Source organism: Falco biarmicus, chromosome 1 (genome assembly GCF_023638135.1).
Source record: "Falco biarmicus isolate bFalBia1 chromosome 1, bFalBia1.pri, whole genome shotgun sequence".
Taxonomy (NCBI): domain Eukaryota; kingdom Metazoa; phylum Chordata; class Aves; order Falconiformes; family Falconidae; genus Falco; species Falco biarmicus.
In genome coordinates, this window is record NC_079288.1 from 4,949,147 (window position 1) to 4,969,977 (window position 20,831).

The 20,831-nt window shown below is 46.5% G+C and overlaps 1 protein-coding gene across 4 annotated transcripts in view; it reads right to left on the reverse strand.

The window, feature by feature from the left end:
* The window catches only part of RAB11FIP4 (RAB11 family interacting protein 4), a 130,380-nt gene that overhangs the window by 14,030 nt on the left and 95,519 nt on the right, over positions 1 to 20,831 (reverse strand). Inside the window, exons 1-4 of one of the 4 annotated variants that reach the window (XM_056339507.1) lie at positions 17,390 to 17,485; positions 5,768 to 5,991; positions 1,904 to 2,095; positions 261 to 395 (exon numbers count right to left, since the gene is read on the reverse strand). In XM_056339507.1, coding sequence (XP_056195482.1) covers positions 261 to 395; positions 1,904 to 2,095; positions 5,768 to 5,910 — 470 coding nt within the window. In that variant the 5' untranslated portion in view covers positions 5,911 to 5,991; positions 17,390 to 17,485. Of the gene's footprint in view, positions 1 to 260; positions 396 to 1,903; positions 2,096 to 5,767; positions 5,992 to 11,243; positions 11,268 to 17,389; positions 17,486 to 20,831 lie in introns of those variants that run through there. The other 3 variants (XM_056339517.1, XM_056339492.1, XM_056339500.1) reach the window with 3 other exon arrangements.

A 20,831-nucleotide genomic window follows, 5' to 3' on the forward strand; every position in this document is an offset into this window, starting at 1 on the left:
GCTTAAAATATTTGAGTTTATTAATGCTATCTGCACCTTAAGTCGGAAAAATACTTACTAGGTAATGAATACCAGCATTTTGGTTCAGGCTAAATGTCAAGGTCTGAATTTCTTACTGTTTTGTAAGAACACCACATATGTAAGACAGAATGGGAGAATGGGACACAGGGAAGGAAAGGACTTTTGCTTCCTCTCCTCCTGCCACTAGCTAGTCCCATTTCAAGGAGGCATTGCTAAAAGCAGTGCAATAGGCTGCTTACCTGTTTGCTTTCAAGTTTTTCAGCCTGGCTTCCAAATCGTTGAGTAGATTTATCTTTTTGCAGCACTGTGAGCAGTAAACATCCAGTAACTCGCTGTTATAAACATGCCTCATTTTTCGGGGTGTTTGGCCAGCGCTGTTTGCAGGAAAGGAGAGATGTTACTGGCTATAGTAACCAACTCACAACAGGTTTTCCTCTTGACTGCATGTCTGTGTGTCAGAATTGCAGATGAAGGACTTGGGGAGCCACCTCTAACCACAGCTCATCTAACACAGAGCTGTTGATGGAGAATGCTAGTCTTAGGGCAAGTCTACCCGAGTTGAGGCTTTACAGGACATGTTCTGGGTGTCGGTGAAAAGAATCAGTTTGGGTGACTAGAAGAACAGCTAAAGGTATACAGAGTCCATGCGATGCATGTAGCAAAAGCAGCTACGTGAGTATGTCCCACCTCAGCAATGTTCCCCCCTAAATCTGTCCACCTTCTGACTAGAGCCTGGCATGCAACCTGAAGAATCTTTTCTCCAAGGGAAAGAGAGGAAGATGAAAAACAGAGTGGTCTGGTAAGAAGTAGTCACACAAACCCCCTCAGATGGTAGGACGGAAGGAACCCTAGAATGAGGGAGGGAGGGAGAAGTGCACATAGGTCTAAAGAGGAGATAGCAGTAGCTTTTGGCATGATAAAGAGAAAATAAACTCAAATAAAAAGACAGCAATCATGGCATGAAGTGCACAGAACCCCAGGAATGAGAATGGAAAGGGCTGCATAGACCTGAGGAAACAGGGGATGAAGGACACAAGCCATCATCATGAAGGGTCTCTGGAGAGGGGTGCTGGCTCTGCATGCACGACAGAGGTGGCAAGGCTGGATTGCAGAAGTGCTTGAAACAGAGGGTAGCACATGGGGGTTGCATGCGGAACACAGGGATGCGGTGAGCTTGTCCTGTGTTGGCAATGAAGCACAAGACCTTCACGGTTATCGATCCAAGCAGACAAATCCTAGAGCATCTTCACACTTGGCTCTTCCCCAACCCTATCCACCCATTCCCTTGCTTGGGAATCAGCCACTGACTTGGCCACAGGATGTAAAAGCTAACAGAGACTGAGGTCACATGCAGGAATCTGGTGGACTGTAGTGGCATTTCCAGCTCCTAATAGACAGCAGCTACTTGCTTATGTTTTCCAAGACATTCAAAGTCAATATGGATGCTTATTTCAAATAACCCCCTGTCCATACACAGCACTTCACCTTACAGGTTAGTGCAAGGGATCTGTAGTATCAGAACACTAAAGAGAAGCAGCTCTCTCACAGATCTTCCCTCCACTGTATCAGGGCTGGTGGATAGCATTCAGTTGGTTTCCAGTTTGCAGCAGATAACTGTGAAACCCACAGTTTGCAATAGAAAAATCTCTACAAGCAAAACAGCCCAGTTATTTCAACAGAATCCAACAGAGGTTACCAGAAACAACATATTTACTATATCTCTTATTAATAAATGTAGCCTGTCAGTTGGAGGGCAGAAAATGAATGGATAACATTTTGCTTTTAAGATGAGTCTATGTAACCAGTGTAAACTCTGGTATGGTCACCCATGCTCAGAGAAGGACAAAACTGAAAAACTGTTTGTTAATGAATAAGGAGCAACCTGGAAGATACAGATGAGCCAAGGTCAGAGTAGGCGTTGGTTCTGGTCTCATCATCAGGACATGGGCTACTGGGAGTAAAATCCACATCATCTCCTTCCCCATAGTCTTCAAACTGTTCTTCATTACTGATCAGAGAGGCGGTGGAATAAGTTGAGAGGTCAGATGCTGCAGAAGGGTTGTGAGGACTTGACCTGAAACAAGAGGTCAAAACGTCTCGAAGGCAGACTTTGATAGCATCTCACCTCACACGGAATCTTCCGCCTTTACAGCTTGTCTCCTCGTTTGAGGTTATAACCCACTTAGTGTTAAAAAACTATAGAGCCCTAAATACATCTGATGTGTATTTGACATTGCCTTGAAAGACAAGAGCATGAGAATCTATGAACAAACTACCTGTGAGACAGGTTTGGATCAACACAAACCATTTCACTTTAAAGAGCACACCTCAACAATCCTCAGTCACCATGTCCATGTCGTGGTGAAGATCGCTGCTTATGGGACTTCTGATCTGAATGCAGGAACTGTTCAGATAAGTCTGAAATGCACGGGGTAGCGAAAAGAACAGGTACAAGACAAAGGCTGTCACTCTATTCCACAATCAGAGTTTCCCAGTAATCCCCATAAACCCTCTCCCACACCCCATGAGTTCCAGCCACACTCTCTTTTGTGTGGTCAGAAACAAACTTCAGCTCACTGCATGCCAGAGTCACCTACTGATGTGACCTAACGGAGACTGGGTTCCCACCCTTCCTTCCATCATGACAAAACGTGTCTTTCAGAGGAGATACGGGCCACAGGAAAAGGCTGCTTTACTGTCAGAGAAGTACCTAAAATAATGCCAAACCCACAGGGAATGGCAGAACCCTGTGACCTCAGAGAGAGAGGGCATACAGGTATAGATCAGCAGAGCCAGGCACCATAGGAAAGCACCTGGCAGAGCAGTTTTGAGCACATCACATCTAATACAACAGAGTAAGTTTGCTGCAGAGGGTGCATGGTGATTCTCCTGCCCAGAGTCCAGACCACCCTGCAGTCATGCAGCATGCTATCTTGCAGAGGCAGATATTTTACACAGATTTGCTCAGCTCCCACCTCAGTAAGGCATTCCGACAGACAATCCAATAAATTTGCATACAAGTTCTTATAAACAAACTTCTCCCTACAGAAAATGCAAGTCTAAGACCTGAAACACACACTCCACTTCAGAAGCCCTGGAGCTGCCCAACACATTACTGTGCCCCTACTACAAAACAGAATCCAGTGCCTCAATACAGTACAGTCTGCCGACTCAGTCCGCTGACACTGTGCGGATTGGGTTAAATTTTTCACCCCCTCTGCTTCAGTGCACAGTGCCTGCATCTTCAACTCCACTAGCTGAGCCACAGGACAGTAGCTCCCAGCTGATGTTCTCCAGCAGCTCAACAGTATTGCCTCCTAGGTTTCTTCTGGATCTGCCTAGAGCCTCTTAACCATACCCTGCACTTCTGCAAACAGGGAGATTCCTCTTCCCGTAATACTACATTTGTGAACTGTAAACAAGAGATGCAACAGTGTTCCTCTGGCCTATGGTGCAAGCATTATTTGCATACCCCTTCCTCCAAAAGCAATTAGTAGAAGAGGAAGCCTGCCAACTTTTCAGATGTATGCTCTTTTGTTTCTCCTGTTTTGATGAGATCCATTTATAACCTGCAATTCATTTATCTAATTCACATTAACAGAAATTGGGGCAAGTCAAGCCTGGCACACTATTAAAGGATGAAGACAGGAATACTCATGCTAGAAATAGATCGAACTTACCAAGGCTTCTTGGCTGGGAGATATATTATTGAGAAGCTCAACACATCACACAAACATCTATTCTTAAAGAGCTGCTGTGCCACGGACATACTGTGTATTGCTAAGATCTGGGTAACTCCAACTGCTGTTTGCATCTCTCCATGTTGTTACGCCAACTCAGTTTAGGAAGAAGCTCCTCATAACACTTCCACCACAGACAGAGGTGAGTTACCATCCCAGCTGAGGCCTGATCACACATACTTGTCCATAAAATCCACTTTCCAGCATAACAGCCCTGGAACATCACCACTTGCCAACAGACTGGAACAGTAGCCCATTATCCCTCATGCATTGCCTGGCTAAATTTCTTTTACGGCAGCTACACAAACAGTCACCACTGCTGGATCCGCCTGGTAATGCTGCTTAGAACTTTTAATTTGTAGTTATTCCTAAACTTTGCCAAACTTTATATAAGTCCATGCTCACGGTAGATCCTGAACTCATAACCAGCCACAGGCTGAAATTGTCTAGGAATTGCACAGTCATTTTCAAGGGAGCTGCTAAAAGCAGCCAGTTTTCTCCATTTTAATACTTTCTGATTTTAGAAATGCTTTCAGGTTTGTTTTTTTCTAAAGCTGTTTTTCCCCATTCTAACACTGTCTGATTGCAAAAATGCTTTTCAGGTTTGTTTCTTTTAAAAGCTCTTTCCTGTTCTTCAGAGCAGGGCTTCACAGGGCTGACACACCTGATACACAGCCCACCTGCTTCTTCAACAAGCAGCTATCACAGTTTGGCCAAGGTAAAAATCTCTATTGTCTTTTAACATAAAAGCCTGAAGCTTCCCAAGCGTTTTCCCACAGATTTACCAAAGCTGAGGGGGCCTCAGAGGACAAACCAAGATCTATCAGTAGTAGCACAATAGCTCTTAGTAGTTCCTGCCCTCAGTAGAAGGAGAGTACAGGATGCACAATGCCTCCCCCACCCCCTTCACCAGAGCCTGAACAGCACAGCTGGGAGGAAAGATCCTAATTTCAAACACAGTATGGGTAAAAGTCAGTCACCGCAAGGATTGGTACTTTGAAGAACTGGGCACCACAAGGCAAGGAGACAGGATTGATAAAGAGCAGATGAAAACAGGAATTATCTTGATAAAGTCTCTGGGATTGCTTGGGCAAATGGGAGAAGGCCAGATCTCAGCTAGCTGGGAAATTTGGGAGGAGGGTAGGAATGAGGCTGCACAGAGAGCATCTGAGGAGTCCCAGGAGAAAGAAGGAGGACTGTCTTAGCAGTGAAAGAAGCTCAAGAGGCACAAATCAAGACAAGCAAAAATAGGGAAGACAGGGCAGAGGCTTACAAAGCAAGCCCAGCTGAGCTCCGTCCTGTGGTACTGCATTAACTCAGTTCAAAGCAGGATTAAATCAAGTTGGGTCCTTTCCCTGCCCCCAGTCAGCTTTCAGCAACAGCCCCAGGTACACACCTGGGAAGAGTCAAGTTAGGATTACAGAGACATCTTGTGTTAACAGCAAGCTATGGTTACACACACACATGCCAGGACACCCCGTGTTAAACACAATTTACTGTTGCACACTAAAGGTTATGGAAAATTAGAAACACAGAATTAACTTGGTACATAAAGCTGCAAAGCAAATCTGCAGAGCCCACGTTTTCGGATAACTAGATTACAAAAGACTAAAGTAGCACTGCCCATATTGCACTCCTTTGCAGGAAGTATTTGTTTTAATTCAGCATATAAAGGTTTTGGGAACACAGAAGATCCCAAGTTTTGGGGCATGCTAATGAAGCGATCCATTCTGGAGAGACCCAACACTTCCACTTCAACACACAACATGCAAGTCCCATGAGTGCTCGCAGAACATGCCAGAAGGAGCCAGGACTGAATTATCTAAGCCACTTAGGGGACCTAGACATCCATCTCCCTTACACTGTAAATTGATATTAAGTTTCTAAATCCTTCAGGCATCCTCAGCCTCCCACAGTATGGTTTAGTCACATGAAGATTCCTTCCTCCCTGGTCCTTTTGCACATGCCTCAAAACAGGGGTGCCATGAGGCAAAACCACCACTCACTTGTCACCAGGCAGAAACAGGCCACCAAGCACACTGTCCTTCTCCTCGCTCCGGCACACGTCGGAGGCCTCCGAGCTCTGGGCGCTCTCAATAGCGCTGTCCATGTCAGATTCATGGTGAACTTCTTGCTGTGCTAGAGTCATCGCGTCGTCATCAGGGAAGAGCTCCGACTCACTGTAGGCGCTTTCACTGTCCAAGTAGGTGCAGTCCTGGATTTCGCTACCCTGGCAAAAGAAGAATCGGGAGTCAATTCAGATCATCCTTCAAGGCAGTTAGACGGATACAGGAGAAGCAATAAACCACTCTGGATGCCCTGGTAAGCAAGAGTAACACTAGATAAAAGCCACAAACCAAAAAGGCTGACGTGCTTTACAAAGCCAGTTCTTTAAGCCCCTGAGGAACCTGGCACCTTCCAGAAAGGCTCAAATACCATCTCTGACTCTTCTATAGCAGAGGGACACAACACCCAGGTATAAAAGGCAGTCAGCTTTGCCCTATTTTACTACCAAAACGCACTTGAAATAATAAATATCCTCAAAGTTTGCTTTATAAAAGAGGCATCCTTTGAAAGAATACATAAAGTCACTAAGAGTTGTTCTGTGATTAATGTTATCAATTAAACAAAAGCAAGCCCGAAAAGTCTAACAGTTTACTCTGTCTTCGAGGATGGGCAAAAATATACAGTGAAAAAAAAGCTGGCAGGTGTTAAAACATTTATGGTAAGTCTTGGTGACAATCAAAGATATAAGAGAGCAGGGAAAAAAAACAAAGCCAAAGCCATCTGTTCCTGCTTCCTGGAGCTGCAAGTCTTGATTAAGTATCAACTAAAATAAGACATCATTCTCATTACTGCAACACTTTGCTCTAGCTGTTTGTCTCCTCCCTCCCCTTCTTGCCCCATGAACACTCACAATAGCCAAGATAAGCTGTTCTCTATTTGCTTCTCCCTGAGGGACAAATAAAAATTCTTAACTGAAAAAAATACAGTCTTAAGATTTTACTCTATCCTTCGATACATAACAACACAATACTGCTTTGACAATTCCCATTCAGCGTGACACAAATGACTCCAGAGTAAGTCCTGCAAATGCTCTGACTCAGAGCTCCGCTGCAAAGCTCACCTGTAAACTCCACAGGCAGCTATACCACTGAACTATTGCCAGCAAGTTAAGACAATCATGCAATTAAGGCTTAGTTAACTAGTGCAAGTAACGAAGCATTTCTTTCATGGATACACCTCATATTTAGGTCCAGCTGTCATCCTGTCCAGCTCCTTCCCCAGGAAGCCCACGGTGCTGGCAGCCTGGCACCACTGCAAACACCAGCTGCCCTTCTGGCAAGCACGTTCACTGGGACACGTTTACAGTGGCATTGCTTGCAGCAGAGTAGCTTCAAGTCAACCCCTGTAGCCTCTGGACGCTCCTATGCTAGAACCACGGTGGCTAAAATCCCCTTTTGCAGAACTAGCGATGTTCTATGCTGATGACACCAATTTTTCTCAGTGCCTTTTTCACCTCAACATGAGAGGAGTCAGCCAGACGGTGCAGGTTTTTAAGATTTGCAAAAACTGCTACTAGAAATGGTTGCTGCTAGAAGGTATCACTTTCCATTTTTCCTGAAATACCAATTTATGTGACTGTGAAAACTCCTAGCGTATGGAGGTTTAAGAAATTCAAAACCATCCCACCTGCTCAAACCTAGTTAACTAATGAACACCCAAGCAGTGAAAAGGTCAGCTTCACCTGCAGTGTGAATCTCTAGGTACATACTCAGAGCAGATACCTGGATGCTTTTCTAGGTGAGCTTTCAACAGGTCTTCCAGGTACACAAGTAATTCCAGTAAGTCACTTCAGCACCATACAATAATAAGCACACGTGTGTGCACATGCCTTCTCCCACTTTTCTGCATCAGCCTTACTAAACCTGAAACTTTCCCTAGGTACTGCTCCAAGAGGTGTCCAAAAGGATTTATTCTTGGTCTATGCCATGTAGTATTTATTGAAGCAATGCTGCCTCATGCAATCAAATTGATAGCTCTGAGCCGCTGCACCTTCAGCACGGCCACTATCCCTTGTCTGCAAGAAGCTGGTGGTTTGCCAGGTCCGACACCAGCCATGGAGTCTGCCCTGGCCCTGCTATAGCCCCAGGTTCTTCAGCACTGTCTTCTGACCTGCACCTCGCATCCTCACACGCAAGCAGGGATAATGACACCATTGCTCTTTGCAAAGTACCTTGGGATCCACAAATACACAGCACAAGCAATAAGACCTTTTCAGTAGGTGTCAAAAAAGTAGAGCTCATTAAGAGCAATTAAGAAGTTTCAGAAGTATCCACGAGTCTTTCTTTATCTAACATTTCCCCAAAGTTTTCTCCTGCACACTAAGCCCCACAGGCACAGAGCTCCTGTTTCTCTTAAAAAGTTTAATGCAATAAAGCCCTGGCTGCTGTTATGGAATTGCACCAGCTGGTAAAAGTCTGATCCAGGAGGGAAAGAGAGAGGCACAGAGCACACAGTGGAGCACTGAAGTAGGAGTATGCAAATCACGGGAGGAAAGGAAGAAACAGCTCTTGCTCAGCCCTACCTCGCCATTAGCATGCCTTCTTCAGAGGTCTTGGAGAACTCTCTGCTTAAGCAAGTTTTTACAGCAGGAAAAATCTCACTGGCATTAAACAAATTAACACAAGAAAGTAAAGGTCAAGAAAACCATGACAGACTCCCTTTTTGTTCCCTGCAGGTAACACCACACATTTGCTATTTCTAATAATAGGAGCCTAGATGCTCTTTAAAAGAAGTCCATTAGCAATTAAATGTGCAGTGTCATCTATAAAGGCTAAGGGCTCACTTTTCTTTCCTGTCACTTTCTGGTAACCTAACCTTCACATATTTACTTGTATTAGAGTGCTGATCTATAGGTACAGTGCAGACAGTACCCATGCTGGTCAGTACCATTTATTAATTTTAAAAAGCGTAATTACTCTGCTCCTAAACTTTCACTTCTAAGCCCCACAAAAAAAAAAAAAAAACCAAACAAAAAAAAGAAAGAAATGAGCTTTTGGAGGCAATGACCCATCATAAGCCTGAACACCTGCTTTACAGCTTCTGAAATGCCTCTCTGCAAGACTTGGAACTCCTCCTGGAAGCTGGTCCTCCCTTCTGCTGGTCCCATCGGCCTGTGGGGAGCTCAGGGACTGACAGGGACTGGATAAACGCAGAACATGGGTCAGCCAAGCTCCTTTGAGAAGCTCCCCCTCAGCTGCCCTCCGCTGCTCCCTCACAGCAAGGAAAGCAGACACCACGCAGCACACCACAGCAGCCCCCCTCTCCTCCACAGACCTGCACAAACCAAGTGGGTGTTTAGGAGGCACATCTCAGCTGCTCTTCTGAGTACCTGGCAGCCAAATCACACACTGAAGACCCCAGCTCTTTCAAAGCAAGCAGCTTGATGAGCAATCCTGCCAGGGAGGCTCAGCTCCAGCAGCTGCATCAGCTGCTTATTCATGCTTTTAAGTGCTGAAGGTCCACCTACAATCAGTGCTGAAGATCGCTGCTCCAGCAAGATGTACAGAAACTAGGACCAGTGACAGCCACCGTGCTGAAGCCTGCATGACAGCTTTCTGTGGGCAGGAATTATGTGCTTAGCTATTAAGTTTTAAGAGCTTAGGGGTGGGGAATCACTACACCCCTAATAATGCAGCATTTCTAGGCACAAAGAATAGCTCTGATGTGCAGCGCAGAAATCCTGTAAAGCATGGGTCTTGGATAACACCACCAAGGTGTCTCTTCAGCTCCCTTGATGAAATCAGCCTTCAGTTACACATTTAACAAAAAGTTTTCCTTCTCTCGCCTAAGTAACCAGTAGAAGGAAACAAAGCACTTTTAAAACAACTAATACAGGTTAAGAAAGCTCCTCCAAGAAGTCATAATTGGGGCACATTGCTAGTAAAGAATATAAAGGCATCCACACCTTACTGACTAAAGCTGTAAGATATTTGAAGCTGTAATTGTTCAGTGATCACAGTTTCGCACAGGACCATACTTTCAATGATGCCATCTAGCACAAGCTGCTTACAGACCACACCTAAGAAAACAAAACTTCTGAAAGAAAAAAAACCCCACAAAAAGAAAAGGCTGATTGCACATCTTAAACTCTCTAATTATTCCTTCAGTTTAGGCATCTACAGTACTTCATGTATCAAATTAGAGGTTAGCAAGAACAGGTGTTATTCAGGTAGCCTTGAAAGAGCTAACTTGAGTTTAAACAGTATGTTAAAGACTAGGCGACACTTCTGTCCTGAGTCATTTGTTTCCAGTGTACATGCCATTAGCTGAAACCAGTAAGACAATGAGGTTCTGACAACCTGAATATGAATCACGGTGTTTCTCATCCTGCTAGGCAGTTCCCTTCATTGTTGGCTGAGTCAAAAGAGGTAAGTTGCTGCTTATGATCTTGCAAGATTCACATAAAACCAAAACCAATCGTACATTAAAATATCACCAACACAACATAGCTGCAGGTAGCTTTAAAGCAGTAAGTACTTTGTGCTTTATCTAATCGGATGCTCAAGATAACTCCCAAGTGCTTCACAGGCAGTCGGCCAGACGCTTGTATAGCAACTGTTGAATATTCAGCAACAGTTTGCTCTATAGAAGCACCTGCTGCCCAAAGATCCAAGGCCACTTCACAGAAACTAATGAATTCCCTTCTTCGAAAGAGGCAATTGTGTGGCTGCATTGAAGCCAGATGAGTAAGCACAGCCTGCCTTTGCACAGCCACCCCAAACAGAAGCAGGAGCCAGAAGACAGGGATTCCCATAGATTCCTTCAGATCCTTGTGGGGCAGGAAAGCGGCGTCAGCATTAGGTGGGTATGGGAAAACAGCTCTGCCTTGCCCTGCGGTGACCTAGTTGGGCTTTCCCAGGTTGGAAGCAATCCCTAAAATATGCACATAAAGCAGCTGAATCCTAGTAACTTGGCTGACAGACAGGCTACATGACATGCCTACATCAATACATTCATGCTGAAGAGCAAGACTAGTTAAAATTCACTCCCATCGCAGCCAAATCACCAGCACCCCTGACATTTAGACAGCCTCCCAGTATTCCAGAGAAGACAGGGAAGAAAAGCAGATCCAAGTCTCCCATCACTGGGCAATCTGATTAGCGAGAGCTGGAACCCTCACGTGCAACCAGAAACAAGAAATGCCACATGCACGTCAGCCATGGCATGTCCCTCACCAGGATCACACCCCTGACCTGCACCCATCCGACAAGCTGAATCTGCTCGCTGTGGGGGAGATGCAAGTCTGAGTCTCTGCACCCCCACCATCCAGGTTTTTTCCCCAGCAAGAGTGCAGGAAAAGTCTCCTCACTGCAACTGGAAGAGGTGCCACGTGGAGGTGTGCCAGGCTTGGTGGTCTCAGATGAAATGTTAGTTACTGCTGCACATCCATCACAGAGAAAATCCAGGCTCTCTCACCTTTATTTAAGCAGCCACTGCATCGGAAGGCAAGCATTCTCTTAATTCCTGGGTAACAAAGAAGGGCGTGAAGCATTTCTCACCAGTGTGTGTTTAGAAATGCCACTCCTCTACAAACATTTGCATATTTACACCAAGTGGGCTATGAACTTCTTTTAAAGCACAGATTCTCCCCCAACATATTTCCTTTCCTCTTCAGTTGTCAGGCAGGTGGGAAGATGCTGATCTACCCTTTGATCTGACTGGGAGCAGGAGAAACTTACGTAAGTGGAAAATGCAGAAGCACTAAGTAAGACCACACTTGTGCATCTGCGCCCATGAGGAAGCCGAGCAAACCACTGCCGGCTCTCACCCACACAGCTGCAGCCAAGCACAAGGCGCAGCAGTGGCTGCCATGCGCAGCGGCGTGGCTTGCAGGTAGGCTGACGGGGGAGGGAGGAAGTCATAGAAACTGCTTCCATCTCCTGCTGCAGCATGGAAGAGCACCCAGTCTCCCCACAGAGCTGGGAGTTCAAAATCTCTCAAGAGTTCCTATCAGCGTGCAGATCATGGTTATTTCACTAAGCTGCTCAAATAAGCAGCTATTCTAGGGCTACAAGTCAGTTTGCTCAACAGAACATCTTCCTCTGACTGACTGGTTACCCAAATCTATTATTTGAAGCTCAGTTTAAGGCAAAGGTTCACACACAAAGCTGCTGTGGGTATTGGAAAGGACTTCTAGGAGGAAGTTTATTTCTAAAATCCAAATATAGGATCGAGTGCTGGACAGCATGCTGGAAAGCTGGCAGAGTCCCCAGATGAGAGCAAGCCATGCCTGTGCTGCAGCGCACTGCCAGCCTCCTGCTTCCTTTGCAAGATAACATCTGTATCTCATACAATCGTGCAAGTCAAGGACAACAGGTTTTGACTGAAAGACCAAGCCTCAGCTTCTGGGCTGTTGATGCTGAACCACACGAGTGGAGGGCACAGAGGTTTTGAAAGACTGCTTTGTGCTCTGGATAGGAAGTTCAAACTGACATGCCTTTTCCAAGGCAGAGGAGAAAGGCAGTGTGCAGCCTGGAGCCAGCCAGGGAACGGCAGGAGTCAGGAGTGTTTACACTGCTACCTGTCACTTTAATTGGCCATAATAGAGACGCCAGACCTCATCACGCACAGGGTCTAGATCCAAGCACTCCTTTTCACAGGTCATTGTTCATGCTCTGAAAGTTTTAACATTAAAAGACTTTAGCAGGCTGCTAATTTGATTCTCTAAAGAGAAGAGGGGGCAGGGGGGAAGGCTCTTTCCCATTACTTTGAAGTTGCTCCCCATCACTCCCTGGGCTGCTTCCCACTACTAGACAGCCATACACTCATCAGCCATCACCAGGGGCTCAAAGCAAGGAGCATCCCTTTGCAAAAGAAAAAACATCCTAGACTGCTGTGTTAGGAAGAAAAGTGCATCCCCTTCACCTTCAGCACGGCCAGGGCCAGCACATCAACCACAGTTCAGAATAAAACCCACCAGACTGTTTGGCATCTTGTTCCAACATTGATTAGGGCACTTTCAGCTCTGAGCTGCAAGACAGTTTCCATTCTCTCTCACATACCTAGAAAAAGAGGTGCGAAGTGGCACAATGCTGGTATACCATGAGGATGTCACTCAGGAATCCCTAAGGTGCTGTGCAAGCTGCCAGACTTCGGCAGACTGGTGGCACAGCCCTTCCCATGCAGGGAACTGCTAGGACATACCACAGCAGATACCTGCCTGCCACCCCCTCCTCCAGAGCACGGCACCAAAGTTCAGCAACCGCCGCTGAAGTGAGCCATGGTCAACATTGCATCGCATGCGTAGGGGTGCTGCAGCCCTTGGTTTAAAAAAGCTGGTATACAACTAAACTAAGAAATAATTATTCACGATACTTGCCTAAAAAGATCTACGCAGCAGATAATAAACATGACATGATTAACCCTCTTGAGAAGCCTTTGCCTTGAGATGAGACAATCTCTTTCTATTTTTAAAGTCAGAACAGCACTAACAGGGAGGGAAGACAGAAAATATCAAACTCTTACCAAGGCCCGTTTCCTAGGACTGACGCGCAGGCCTGCCCCTGTTAAACCTGCCCCTGGGGGCAGTGGGGCCAGCCAAGGTGGCACATCTCAGGCAGCAGTGGTCACCATTATGTTGACACGTACAGTGTGTGACAAAACTACGCAGACCATGTCTGGGGTCCATGGAGCCAACCGCAGGCAGGACGTCACAGCGCTGCCCGTGCACAGGAAGCGCAGAGCTGCAGTTCACAGCAAAAGGCACGCGAAAAACATCCCAGCGTAGACCAGCCTTCAAAACCAAGGGCCAGAGGTAAAGGTCAGCTTATGGTATTTTGAAGCAATACTACAAATGAACACCTCTACCATGTCGAAGAGAGCTGGAGGCTGCTTGCAAAGAAATGTCTTTATTTTAAGCCTGAAGCACAGTCCAGTGCTTGCTTCTCAGTTCAGTTCCTTAATTAACCGAGTCTGTAAGTTACAAGATGCTCTTTGCAAATGGTGTTTGCTGCTCAGGAGACAGCTGAGCTCACACGCTAACTTGTTTTCCTTGACAAGCCTCAAGGTCACCCAGTCGGGCACTCAGTAAATAGCAAAAAAAACCCTTGCATCATACTCGCCCACAGGTGCTGCAGGCACATGGGTGAAGAGCTCTTTGAGCAGACTTAGCGCTGCTCCACACCTGGGCGAGGAGGAGGGTACTCCGAGTGTCCCCAAGAGTACTGCTAGGTACAAACAGTGTGAAGAACAGGCAGACGCTGTCCCAGGCAGGCACAATTCTGCCTATGTCTAAGCTAATTATTTACAGGAGCCCTGATCAAATTCCCTTCCCCCAAAGAAACTGGAAACTATAATATTTGCATTTCTTTTGTATAATACTGCAGAAGTTTGGCCTCCAGCAAACACAAGGAAATAAAGGCATTTAAAGAAAAACAAAGAAAACAGGACTTTTTGCCTCACAAATCGTATTTCTGTCTTCCCACCCACCCGGGCTAGATTACACTGCAGTCTCCAGAGGGGAGGAATGACTGGGGAATGGGAGAAACTTCAGACCCCAAGAGGTAGAGAAACATCTCGAGTTTCCCCAGCGCCATAAGAAATCCAGCCATGCTTGATGATGAATAGTTTACGTTGGCAAGCAGAGGGAAATCATTAAGGATGTGGCTTTGCTCTAGTTTATAGAGAAACACTTCCCAGAGCTCATTGGTCAGTGTGAATGCAGACAAGCCTAAAAACTAATTTACTTCATGTTTAAGAAATACTGAAGTAGCTCTGAAGAGCTCTTCATTAGGAGGAGGAAGGAGCTCCAGGACCTTGGCTGCTCTTCAGCTGGTGGCTGGGCAAACCGCAGGTTAAGGCGTCTCTGCTGCAGGAATAACTGGAATTGCAGCCTTTATCCAGCAAAGTTTGCAAGCACTGCTTTTTTTTAAAAAAATCAGTTTCCCCATCTATTTATAAAAGTAATTTTATTTATTTTTAAAGAAAGGCTCTCACGTACCTGCTTTTTTAGTTTCTTACAGTGAAGTGAAAGCACTGAATTGTATTGTAGAAGGGCTGCCAAGCACATCATACCACTCGACAAATGACAAACACAAATGAAGAACCCAGTGATCATAAACTCTGGCACAGTCAACAAACTGTTTTTTCACTTATATGGTAAAATACAAAACATGGCTTATTTTAGAGTTTACAGCTATGTGTAGGCAGGAGGTAGTTCTACCCTTGAACCTGCACAGACAAAACAGATGGCAATCAAGTAAAAAACATTTGTAGCAACATTAGTTTACACACTGAAAACAGGGTTCAAAGCAGAGCCATACCCAGAGACCCCTACTACTAACCAGTGGTGTTAGCTGCAACACAGTGCCCAAAGCATGGTTTTGTGTTCAGTACAGCTATCAACCTAAATGACTATAGTAAGATCAAAAGGAATTACGTTGTGCTGCAATTCAGAATTTAAGGGCTCAGCTAACCAAATATGGGAAGCATTTGAGAATATTAATGTTTGAATAACGGTTAATTCAACAGCAACACATGATTAGTTTTATAACCATTTAAAATCTTTCACTAGGACGCTGTATTCAAAAGACTGAAAGAATTAAGCTCAAGGTGTGCTTAACATGTGACAGGACTGGTTAATCAATAACTGAAGCAAAGCTATTTCATTCCCCTTCCCATCTTGGCATGGAAAGTGTTCTGTTTTGCAGCCTTTGCACATGGCTAAGATCCCCCAACCACCATGGTGGCAAGAGCCGTGACAAGGCAACCACAGCTGAGAAACATCTGTATGTCAGGTGGCTTCTGGGAGACTTGCTGCTGTTTGCAGTAATTCTTCAAACAACAAGTTAAAAGAAGCCCAAATAAAAGAAGTTTTAAAGCTGCTTGAAGGTTACCACATCGAGCATCGGGAACAGCTCAAGCTCCTTTCGGTTGGGGCAGATGTTGCCAAACAACCAGAAGAAAATCCACTGTCCCCTTCTGTACCCAGTTGTGTGAATAATATTCCACACTACTGAACTCACCCGGTGGGGACACCATGTTATTCCCCTCTCCTCAAAAGTCAGAAGGGCCACAGGCAGAAAAATCTCTCGCATCACCAACACCACCGCTTCACTTCTTACTGAGAACCAAGAAATGATTAGGGACAGCAGTCTAGTCCCATCACTGGGGTGCAACCCCACATTCAGCACACCACCTGACTGGAGTAAGATCATTTTGAATGGGAACAGCTGTGACAGCATATCAAAAGGGATTGAAAGAGTCACAAATTATACTGGTATAAGGGCTTGAATACAGGTGCCATGAAGTCCACGTTCAGGGAACGTATTTTGAACCTATTTCAGTAGTGTTCTCTCAACTGTCCCTCCTCCTTAACATAAGTAGTTAAATCAGCCAAATAACATGAGGATAAATTATCTGTGCCCCCAAAGCCACTAACTATAGATCTGCCAAAACGAAAGAAGAATATTGCTACTAGCAAAGCAGTAACATTAGACTGCCACCCAAAAATCAGCACTAGCATGGCACAGAGCAGGGATGGCATTTGCCTGCCCCGGCATCTCTGCCACATGCCACTTCTGCATAACAGAAAAGCACAACTGCCCGCCTGCGTTTCAGAGAGACACAAGCAACTCCACACCAAGATACCTCCTATGCTCCCACCGCTGAAAGCATCAGAGGAAGAGCTCTGCCGTGAACCGCTCGCTGATGCTGCCGAGCACATACACAGGCCTGACCCCACTCAGTTCAGCAGGGGCAGGACCACCTCACCCACCACGTTAGGGTAATGCGGGTCCCGCATGAGGGCTATTTACGAGACCCCGTAGTTACAGACCAGACTGTGTGACAGCCACATACTAACCGTGCATCATTTTTTCCCGACTATGTCACCAGCATCCCAGAGCCAGCAAATGCATTCAGAACCACAGTTGGGTGTTAAAAAATATTTAACAATAAGTAACGGCAATCCAAACACATCACCAGTGCCACAGAAAACAATTACACAACAAGCCCCTTGCTTGCGTTTACCCTTAAAAAGTACTCGTTTCTTCTCTTTTTTAAAGATTTTAAAGCCCAGATACTGGGTGATCTCCAGGTGAGAGCCCCGAGCAGCGCGTGAGGCTCAGCTACGCAGGAAGAGCCCCCCTTCTTCCCCGACACCCCGTTTCACCACGCACGGCTGGCCAAGACATGGGTTTGCATTTCTCCCCAGCGTTAAGAGTACTGCCAGAGCTCTCCCGGACCTGCTCACTTCTCCCACTGCCCGCCCAACCTTTCTTTCAGCAGACGTGGCCCTGGAGGGACAAACCCCTCCCTAGGCAAACAGGAGAAAAAAAACAACAAACCCCAAACACAACCCGGCACGGTTGCGCTGTACCTGCCCGCTTCCCCGCTTGCAAAACGCTCCGGGCAACCACAAACCCGCCGGTACTGCAGGCAGAGCTCGCCGAGATGCTCTTCCCCCTCCTGCCCACAGCAAACCCCGCGGGTCCGGGGGAATTCCGCAACCCGCGTCCAGCCGCGACCACCGGCGGGTGCCGCCGCACGGGTCTCCCCCCGCATCCCTCGCGCCGGTGCCACGGCGTGGAAACCCCCAGCACCACCGCGAAGCTGCCCCTCACCCCGCGCCGAAGACACCGGCCGCCTCCCGCCTTGCGCCGCCGGGCTGCCCGCGCCTGGCCCGGCGCCGGGAGGTCGGTGCCGTCCCCACGGCCCGGCCCCGCCCCGCTGAGGGGGCGGAGCGACCCGCCCCGCGGTTGCTAGGCAACGCGGGGGGCGGGGGGGGGCGGTGTGTGTATCCCTGGTGTAGGCGCGGTACCGGGGCGCCGTGACGCCGCTGCGCGGGGGGTTTGGCCTTCAGCCGCAACAATCGGGCGGGCAGTGACAAGCCCATCGGTTCATGCTTCATGCAAATCCATCTACCAGCTTAATGTCGCACGTCCCAGGTGCTGCCTGAGCCCGCGCTCATCATCATCGCAGCCAGCGACTCCTAAGTGCAAACCAACAATCCCCAACGGGTTGGTTTGCGGATGGTTTGCGGGGGGCTGCGCCTGGGAGGCCGGGTTCGTGGCGGGAGTCGCCCGCACCCTGCTGGGGGTGGTGGTGCCGTAATTCTTCAGTTTGGCTCAAAATTATCCGTGATCATGGTTAGAAAAGGAAGCTGCCTTCCCTAGAAATGAAATGTGGCTTAAAACCCGCCTAATTCTAAATATATATATATATACATACATATATATATGTGTGTGTGTGTATGTATTATGTATATATATGCATATCCCTGTGCTCAAACCTCGGGCAGCAGAGACCTGTTTGGCCCGGCGCAGTGGGAAGGGGTCCCAGGGCTGCCCTAGGTGAGGGTGGGTGATGCATCGCCTGCGCCCCGGGCTGCTGCACCCACCGGCTTCTCCTCCCCGGCGTCGGGGGCCAGCAGCCCGCCAACGGAGGAATTTTTACTGACCGATTTTCAGGTAAAGTGAAGGGGCTGCCCTGGAGGGCAGAGCCCCCAAGGGCAGTGGGGATGCCAGGTCCCCAGAGGGGGACAGCCTCAGGGAACACTGGGGTTCACTGCAGATGACCTCGCCTGCCTGGTGTGACACAACACAGGTACAGCCTCCCCGTGATGGTGGTGCCAACGTAAAACACCCTCAGTGTGCTACTAAGCAAAACAGATCCTAGTAGGAAGTGATGTCTGTTCTGTCCCTGATTTTAATCCTTTTAGCTACAAGATAAAGAAAAGCAAAACAAAAGGCTGAGAACATGCACACTGACTTGGTTATTTTAAATTCACTTCTTAGAAGTTGTGTAACTTCCTTTTTAGCAACACCTCCTAAGAATTGTCCTGCCTGTGCTGTCTGTGCTAATAAAGAAAAAATTAAAGAAATAAAATCTGTTTCAGTGGCTTTGCAGTAGAGGACTCAAAGGCAGTGGGGTGGTATTCCAACAACCATTTTCTGCAATACTGCTGTCCTGGAGCCAAACCCCACCCTTACCCCCTGTCACCGTTTTCACCAGAGTATTACACACGGAAGGAAACACAGTCCTGAAGGTTGAGCACAGTGAGCACCTCCCTGCCAGCCTAATGGCACTGAAAGACTCTGAAAAGCAAAGAATCCCCAGTCGTTACCCTCCCACTGGATCCTGCCACATTCCAAATCCTATTTTTAAAGGTAGCTTTGAGTATTTCAAAAGAGTTACACAAAGCTGTTTGCGCTGTACTTTAGTAACAGTGCTCATATACAGAGTTACAGAGATGCTGTAGATGTAAATGATTGAAAGGTCATTTAAATACTTTATACTTCTATACTCAAATCTTTTGGACTTCATAGTGTTCAAAGACAGGGCATTTTCTGGGGAGGAGAAAGGCGCAGGAGTCACTTGGAGCAGAAGATAAGGAAATTGTAAGAAAACAGACCAAAGCGGGCAGTGACAAGCCCATCGGTTCATGCTTCATTCAAATCCATCTACCAGCTTAATGTCGCATGTCCCAGGTGTTGCCTGAGCCCGCGCTCATCATCATCGCAGCCAGCGACTTCTAAGTGCAAAATATTGTCGTTAAAAAAGCAAAAGCAAAAGAAATTCATTAGCCTCTATTCTTACACATAAAGCTTAAAGCAATTCACTGAACTTGACCCTTTATCCAGTTCATCAAAAGAAAATGAATTCTGTCTCTGCTGAACAGAGAAGCTTTGGAAGGGCAGGGGACGCCTTAGGTTTAGTGTAATAAAGTGTAACAGCAACAGCTGAAAGCAAAGTGCACCTCCAGCCAACACACACGGCCACCCTCACGTGTCCGAGGAGGTCCCTCGGCCTCAGCAAGGTCCCCGCACACCAGGGCCAGCAGACCCTGGGCTCCCTGCAGCGGCAGCAGGCTCCGGAGCCCTCCTGTTTGGGAGCTCTCCAGGGAAGCTGAGCAAAAGCTGATAATGAACAGTGTACCAGGGATCAAAAACACCTCCCAGACATCCTTCTATTCATTAATCTAAATTAACAGGAAAGCAATTTTTACAAGACAGATCTGGGGACAGACAACTTCACTGCTTACTAAATAGGACACTTCTAAAATCTGCTTTTCCTTTCATTTTGAAAGACAGTTGTATGTCAGGGGTTCATTGCCGAATAAATAACAATCATAAATAAAATAATTACTTGCACAGTATGTTTTTTAATGGTTTCCTGAAAGACGCAAATAAGAAGTGTTTCTATTGTTACACTGCTCAGGCAGTACTATGACACATCGTGAAACAGTTCCTGATACTTACAGAATGATTTCCCAATACAGCTATCCTTTCAATAGCTTGTGAGGAGGAAAACGTAAAATAAATCTTCAACAGGTCAAGCAGCTACTGTTAAAACCAGTATTCTAATAGAGATGTTAAGAACATACGCACAACTGTTTGGTACACCTGCTGGATGTATTACTCAGTATGCTACCCAGGGCTTTGCCATTTATTACATAGTAAAAATTGAGAAGGCATAAATGTCTCATTGATAGAAGTGCTCCTCAGTAAAATCCCAGAAAACGTACACATTTTAGACAACCAGCTCTTATTAAGGAATGACTGTATAAAGACTTTATTAATAACCATAGCTATAATATAGGTCCATTTCTCATTTCACTAAAGCTAAGCCTGATTAAGCAGAGATTGTTATAGGCTGGCTTTGATCTCCATTGAGACAAACCCCTTACTCTTTACATATTTCATGGTAAAGTGATAGTTTTCTGTTTACGAACGCTTATGATTTGTTTCCTACAAAGGGAAAACCAGAGCACATTGTCACGGCTGAGGGAGGGAAGGTGGCTATCACTGCCTTTCTTGGAGGAATGAGAACTACATCGGGAGTGACACAGACCTTGAACTGCTTCCTGCCTGAGAGCAGCCAGGGTGAGGAGGAAGGGCTGCACGGCTGCACGAAATGCCCAGGATAGCAGCTTCTGCTTAGTAAGACTGGCAGCTGCAACTCAATGAGTCAGTGCCAGAGAAGGAGATGTTGCATGATACGTTTTTCCCATCTGAGACTCTGGAGGTCTATTCCCTTGCTGTGATTTCAGGCAGCTGAAGAATC